The sequence below is a fragment of the Rhipicephalus sanguineus genome, chromosome 10, assembly GCF_013339695.2.
Source record: "Rhipicephalus sanguineus isolate Rsan-2018 chromosome 10, BIME_Rsan_1.4, whole genome shotgun sequence".
NCBI classification, from domain to species: domain Eukaryota; kingdom Metazoa; phylum Arthropoda; class Arachnida; order Ixodida; family Ixodidae; genus Rhipicephalus; species Rhipicephalus sanguineus.
This window is the reverse complement of record NC_051185.1, coordinates 117,242,880-117,250,609: the sequence shown is the minus strand read 5'-3', so window position 1 is coordinate 117,250,609 and position 7,730 is coordinate 117,242,880. Positions and strand designations below refer to the sequence as shown.

Sequence of the window (7,730 nt, the reverse complement as noted above, 5' to 3'; positions counted from 1 at the left end):
CTTGGGCAGACCACGTCAGACCCAGCAACCACCGCAACCACCGCAATGTGTCGCCCATGAGAGTAAGGCCGGCTGCTCGAGCGCTCTACACAGACGTGTACGGAGCTGTACTCTACTAGGGGAGGAAAAAAAGCTGTCCTGTACTTACGCTATATAACCAGCAAACTCGCTTGCTTTTGTCATCGGTGGGTGTGTATAGAAGAAATTTTTTAAAGCGACAGCTTTAGATGCCTCATCCAACGCGAAAATTGGCCATCGGCGTCAATACGAGTGATGCCAGAAATCATCACGTGATGACGGCACAGATCGCCACTTTTGGTGACGCCATCATTACGTTCCATAACGTGACATTACATGATGATGTCATCATATGAAATTGTCGCTTAGTGAAAGGCGAGCCCATTACGGTGGTATTGCAAATCAGGTGAGGTGCAGAAGGCTTGCAATGCCTACGATCCTGCGTGCAAAACCACGTTAGTTGCTGCGGTAACCCATTCAACGACGCGGCCCAAGCTCTCAAGTGCGCATGTGCCCAATCTTTATCTACCTTCCCTCACTCCTTTAGTTTCCTATATATATTCACGAGTGTCAATAAAACCTGCGCTGTTTTTCTGTTGGCATGGTCCGACTGTCTCGTTTACTGCTGGAGCGGCGTGGCCGCCTCCCAACCAACAGTGGCGACGAGAATACCCACCGATACGCGTAAGCCGGGCCCAGCTGCGAGACCGAGACGAAGACACCCATCAGCACGTCCGCAGCCATGGCCCTCAAGCTTCCGGATTTTGCAGAGGAGACAGATAAGTGGCAAGCGTATCTCGTTAAGATTGACGCCTACTTCGAAGCAAACGAAGTGATGGACGTTAGGATCGAGGACCGTTGAAATCCTTTGCGGCAGAATCGCACCGCGAAAACCAAGCTCGCTGAGCTATGAAGAAGTTGTTTCAACCTTGAACGAGCACTATGATCCGTCCCCTAACGAGATATCAGAAAGCTTCAAGTTCTTTCACAGAAACCAACAAGAAGGGGAGTCCGTGCAGGCGTTTATCGTCGAGATTCGCAAGCTAGCTCATAACTGCAACATCTCTTCGATGTTGGAGCGAATGCTGAGGGACCGCATTGTATGTGGAGTGCGCTCGAAAAACCTGCAGAAACAACTGTTAGCCAAAAAGGACTTGACGATGGCAGGAGCGGAAGCAATAGCTTTAGCAGCCGAAAGCGCGGAGTTAGGGTCGCAACAAATGACCGGGCAAGGTGACACCGCTAGGGTGTTCAATGTGAAGCATAGCAGGCTACCCGAAATCGGCAGGAGCGAACGGAGCGGCTTATCGCAGCACTGTAGCTGCTGTGGCAAACAGGGACATCAAGCCAGGGAATGCTCATTACGACGGCGCAGCTGCTACAAATGCGGGCGACAAGGTCACTTGGCGCGAGTATGCACACGGACAGGCACCACCAACAGAACCGTCGCGATAACAGAGTGCTCAGCGGAAAGGGAAGATAACGACTGTAACACACTACAAATATGGTCAGTGAAGAATAATGGAAGCCTGGTTTCACCCCTACACAAACAGGTTACAAGAACGGAGTGCCACTGAATTTGATAATCGACGCAGGTCCACCTGTCTGCGTAGTGCCTAAGGCGATATACGAAGCCCATCGTCATAAGTGGCCACCGCTTTGTAAAGCTGCATTAACTCTGTTGCTATCTTGGGAAGATACCAGTGCGGGGCGTTGTCAAAATGCAAGCCTCCTACAAGTCTGCAACAGTTGACTGCGATCTCCTTGTGTTAGACAGCGAATATCCTATAGCCTTTGCGGCCGTGACCTGTTACAGAGGCTCGAGACACAAGGGGCACCGCTTCTTCACATCGCGTCACTCTCATCGGACGGGAAGCTGGAGAGGCGGACAGCTGCACCGGTGATCCAACAGTATGCAGACCTTTTTGCGGAGGGCCTGGAGCCATCAAAGGACCACCAGCACGGCTTCATATAAAGAACTGAGCAACCCCAAGGTTATGCAAGGCAAGAAAAATTCCATTTTCTTTGCTATAGACAGTGTCCGCCGAGCAAGATCGACTCGTGGCCGAAGGCATTATTACGTCAGTTTCGTATTCAGAATGGGCAACCCCGGTGGTGCCAGTGCTCAAACGTGACGGAACAGTCCGCATCTGTGGCGACTTGAAAATTCCTCTAAACCCAGTATGTGAAATGGAAAGTTATCCTCTCTCTACCGGTAGTGGACGACATTTTGGCTACGCTTCGTGGAGGGCAGCAGTTCAGCATCTTATATCTACGTGATGCCTACAACCAAATTCTTCTAGACGAAGATTCGCGCAAGCTAGCGGTTATAAATACTCACAGGGCCTCTTTTGTTATAATAGGCTACCGTTTGGGATAGCCTCGGCACCTGCAATTTTTCAAAGAACAATTGAGCAGGTGCTGCAAGGCCTCCCAGGGGTTCAAGCGTACTTAGAGGACGTCCTGATAGCAGATGCGAACGATAAGCCAACTGCGAACCTTCAAGCAGTCTTGGAGCGGTTCGGGGAATACGGCGTCAAGCTCCACTCGGACAAGTGCCGAATAAGTGAGGAGTCAGTTAAGTATCTAGGACACAGAATTGACGCGGCAGGGTTGCACCCGTCAGAGAAGAACATCGAAGCAATTAAGCTAGCACCGACTCCTCGGAATGTCACAGAGTTGCGGTCTTTTTTGGGCATGCTTACTTTCTACAATAAATTCTTGCCTAATCTGTCCACGCTCCTGAGTCCCATATACCTTCTTCTGGAAAAGAAATCGAAATGGTCTTGGGATGAGCGCGAAAACGATGCCTTTCGAAAAGCAAAAGCCGTTTTGTGTTCCGCGCCTGTGCTAACTCACATCAATCCCGCACGAGAGCTATTTCTGGAGTGCGACGCGTCACTCTACGGTGTGGGAGCGGCACTACTCCACCGAATTGAAGGACAGTATCAGACCCTTGGATTTCGATCCAGGACGCTTACCGCCGCAGAAAAGAATTATTCACAGATTGAACGTGAGGCGTTGGTTCTGGTTTATGGCGTCACGCGATTCCGAGATTATCTGCTGGGCAGGCAGTTCACGATTCTAACCGACCATCAACCATTGCTGGGTCCCCTAAGAGCGGATCGTCAGACGCCGGCTGCAGCCGCTGCACGCATTCAGCGTTGAGCCGTCAAACTTGGTGCCTACCGTTATCAACCGGGTAAACGCATGTGCAATGCTGATGCTCTGAGCCGTGTACCCCAGCAGTTACAGGAAGTGGACCAGGAGAAAGAAGCTCAAGTTGTTCTGACCCTGGTCCTGTGGGATCAGCCGGCCCAGCCATGGAAGGAACTCCAGGCACTCGCAGTCACGGATGAGCTACTTTTCCGGGAACGAAAGTTCGCCCGGGAAGGTTGGCCGAAAAAACTCTACATGGAAGCTAAAGAAATCGCCGATTTTTACAAAAAGAGGCATGAGCCGTCTCTTAGTGAAGAACTTCTTTACTGGGGCCATCGCTTGGTAGTGCCGACAGCAGCGCACGGGAAGTTGCTAAGGCTACTGCATGAAGCCCACCAAGGAGTTTCCACCATGAAGGCGAAGGCCAGACCAATATTTTGGTGGCCGGGCGTAGAGCAAGACAGCGTGCGCATTGCGGCGACATGCCAGAACTGTGTGCAAGCGTTGCCGATGCCTCAGGCAAAAGAACCAGTAAATTGGCCAGAGACGCACGAAAGGTGGTCGAGTTTACACGTGGACTATGCGGGACCAATAAAAGGGAAAATGTTTCTCATCGTCGTCGACGCGCACAGAAAGTGCATTGAGGCGCTTCCCGTGTCGCAGGCCAACTCGCGTAGCGTCAGGACGATATTTAGCCGCTTTGGTATACCGCGCACGGTGGTTTCCGACAACCGGACGCCATTCACTGGACGAGAGTTCGAGCAGTTCATGGAGCACAATGGAATTCCGCATATTCGAACACCTCCCCATCATCCCCAGAGCAATGGACTAGCAGAGCGAGCCGTGTGCACTATCAAAGACGGCTTGAAGAAGATAGGAAGCACTTGCCATATCACATCACTGGCACGTGTATTGTGCAATTATCGGAACGCACCACACCAGGAGGGTTCTTCTCCCTCAGAGAGGCTATTAGGATACCGTCTGCGCACAAGAATGGAGATGTCTTCACCTTCCAGAGTCTATCCTGCCAAAGCTACGAGTGACCCAGGCTGGAAGTTTGCACCGGGGGACTACGTGTACGTGAGAAATTACGGTGCCGCCGACAACTGGTCCCCAGGCACAGTGGAGGCTACGCGTGGCACTCGCTTCCTGGAGGTAAAGACTGTGGATGGGCTTGTCCGCCGCCACGTGGATCAAGTTCGTAAGCGGAGCACAGATGAAACACCAGCAGCCGACGATATCGACATGTCGAGGCCGTCTACACCGGGTTTTCCGGGGCCAGTACGACTACAAACAACGGCGCCGGATACTTCCCAGAGTACCCCAGGATCGCAACCACACGTACTACGTCGCTCCACACGAGCCAAGAAGCCGGTCGTGCGTTTTGGCTACTAAGGGGGAAGAAATGCGGTAACCCATTGAACGACGCGGCCCAAGCTCTCAAGTGCGCATGTGCGCAATCTTTATCCCCCTTCCCTCTCCCCTCTAGTTTCCTATATATATTCACGAGTGTGAATAAAACCTGCGCTGTTTTTCAGTTGGCATGGTCCGACTGTCTCGTTTACTGCTGGAGCGGCGTGGCCGCCTCCCAACCAACAGTTGCAGAAAGCTATCGAATGGGGGCGGCGGAAGATGGACCCGCACGAAAACGAAGCAGATCGTTTTCGCCTTAGAGTCGTCTTAGGCGAAAGCATCACGAACACTGTGAGTTCTTGTAAACTACGCTGTTGGCAACCGCACCTAGAATTCAGGCGCACGCATTGGTGTCCAGAACAATGCGAGTGCGTTAGGGTTTCGCTGTTTACAAACACAGGCCCTGGACGGCTTCCGGTTTCGGGCACTGGCGTAGGCTAGCAGAAGCGGCGGGGAACAAAAGCCTTGGCGAGTAGCCCGTAGGGCTTCAACACTTTTCTCCCTGTGTCTAGCAAAATAATTTAAATAATTATTCTTCTAAGCTATATACACAACATTAAAAGAGTTAGTCCTTCACTTTAAGCTGCTTTCCTTTATGTGAAAGCGGAAAAAGAGTACTTCCTTACTGTGACAAAACATAAAAATGCGCTTTCCGCTTAGGTGTTCTAGAGCAATAAATGAAATGACCGGAAGTATCATGGGGTACAGCACCTGGTCCTGCTATCGCAATCTTGAAACCGTCAATAGTGCACTGCTCGCACCGTGGATGGAGCCAAATACATTCACTCTGTGCTAACCTAAGCTATGTGTATAGCCACGGCTGTTCCTCTGGCTGTGCTGAGAATTTTCGTGTCTGTAGCTAATTAGGAATGTCGGACGGCGTTTCGCCAGGCAAATGTAATTAGGATACCTTACAGTCGCTTGACATCTTTTAGGCGAACGTAGCGAGAAAACAAGTACCAAATATCGGCAGAGATAGCGCTTTATGCGTATTCTATTCAAAGACGGGACAGATCTAAAAACCCTGTTGGTTGTCTCTTTTTTTTCAACCCCTTTTTCATTCACGTGGACGTGTAATGAAGGAGAGTTTCTAACAGTCCGTCTTAAAGCGCGTTTACACTAGAGCGACACGACACCGACGCAGGCACGAGGCACACGCAGATGATGTCACCGGACCGTCTGGTCACACTAGGCCGACGACGACGCCGACGCCTTCAAAGACAGCATGTCGTAGTATTGCAACATGATGGCAGACCAAAAACACCAGCAAAACGTATCGGCAGATCTGTCGTCGGCAGGTCGTTGGGAGATCTGTGGCAGAGGGAAAATTTGCTCATGTCGTTGCTGCGAACGTCGAAGGGGCAGATCTTGGGGGACATAACTGACGCCTCCGTCGCGCTCCTCGGCGATTTTACAATGGGCATCTTGTGCATCCCTCGGAAGTCTTTTCTTAGTTTCCCTTTGTCTGTCCGCACCCCCGATCCCCCAACGCCGGAAGGGGTGGCGGGAGAATACGTTCTTAATGGAAAATGAAAAATAGAAAGGTGGGGGAATGACACAGAAACTGTCTCTCAGTCGAGGACACCACAACCGCGTCACTTTAGGGGAAGGGAGGTGAAAGGGAAGGAGGAGATAGAATGTGAGAGGGAAGGGAAGGTCACAACAGGGGCTGGGGGCAGAGGAAGGGGGAGATCCGTCGTTGTCGTTGCTGGTCAGGCGCTAAGCACGACCTAGAGGTGGTCTGCGTCTCTACCCCGAGAGGGGCAATTAGAGTGGAAGGAGGATGGCTAAAATGAGGAGCAGGTGGTCCCCTGTTCTCAATTTTTGCGCGCAAGGTTAGTCGGAGTCGCTGCGCGCGCCTTCTGTGTGACAAGAGGCCGACGAGAGGCTGGGACCACGACAGGACGCTGACGGCGTCTTTCACAGAAGATCAGCTGACTGTTGGCGTCGTTGCTGTCTAAATAGAACGACGACACGACATAAGACACTCCCGACGACAGTCGGCAGACCGAAATCGGTGTCGTGTCGCTCTAGTGTACACGCACCTTTACAATCTGGATGCAACCCTGTTGAGGCTACGGGGCTGCTTAGCCAATAGGAAGAGTACAATAATAATAACATCTGGGTTGTTACGTGCCAAAACCGCGACATGATTGAGGGACGCCGTAGCGGAGGGCTCCTGAAATTTCGACCGTCCGGTGTTCTTTAACGTGAACTGATATTGCACAGTAAAACGGCCTCTAGCATTGCGCCTGCATCGAAACCGCTACTTCCGGGTCAGCAGCCGAGCACCGTAACCGCTACACCACCTAGGCTGACTATTAGGAACAGCGAAAATCCCTCGCGTTGTGTTCATCCAACCCCGGGTCTGCTCGGCACCCCATAGCGTCTGCGCTCATGCAGTGGGCGTGTAAAGCGAGCACACGGCAACATGCAACGCTCTTAGCATTGGGCAGAAACGGCAACGCCAGAAAAAAACAAAAAAAGAAACATGGTGGCGTCCGTCGAAGCTGGTCTCTTCCGCCTCGAAATTGTGAGATCGCCGTCGTGCGCTCTGTGACCCGTAAGTTCCAAAACGACGTTTGTGTTTGCGTGATATTTCCGTCATGACGTTATGACAGGAGTATATTTGTGGCTGCATTGAAGTGTTTCCAAGATTCATTCTGAAATTCTCGAGGACAATGTTCAGAAAGCGTTGCTTAACAAGCCGTCCAACAACAAAAAAAAAAGACAGCTGATCTCAATAATAAAAGTAAAAGATACATGACACTTCGTCCTCAGCTTGAAATGACTCAAAGCGACAGCTTCTTCCACCGTTTATTTATTGCTGTCAGGACTGCGGGCAGGTAGCAAGTGGGAGTTCGGATCGAAGCGGGCTGTCGCCTTTGCATGGGCGCTACCATGTTCATCCGGCACCGCAATTACCGGTGGTTACCGATAGAATAATTAAAGTCATATGACGTACACGCGAATCGTTGTTAGCGTATCACGTATCGCTGTGACGTAGCACGACCCAAACAAACGCAGTTGTCCTAACCTTCCCCAATTATAACGCAATTAGATATAGAACTACGTTTTGCTACACAAGCATGTAGATTGTTTACACCTATCTTCCATCCTGCTGCACCCAGGTTCTGAGA

The 7,730-nt window shown here is 51.2% G+C and overlaps 1 protein-coding gene across 1 annotated transcript; it reads left to right on the top strand.

Moving 5' to 3' along the window:
- The first annotated feature begins 3,780 nt into the window (after positions 1 to 3,780).
- On the top strand, positions 3,781 to 4,572 carry LOC119406684 (uncharacterized protein K02A2.6-like). Its single transcript, XM_037673414.1, has one exon. The coding sequence runs from the start codon at positions 3,781 to 3,783 to the stop codon at positions 4,570 to 4,572; it is 792 nt and encodes a 263-aa protein (XP_037529342.1).
- The last annotated feature ends 3,158 nt before the right edge of the window (positions 4,573 to 7,730 follow it).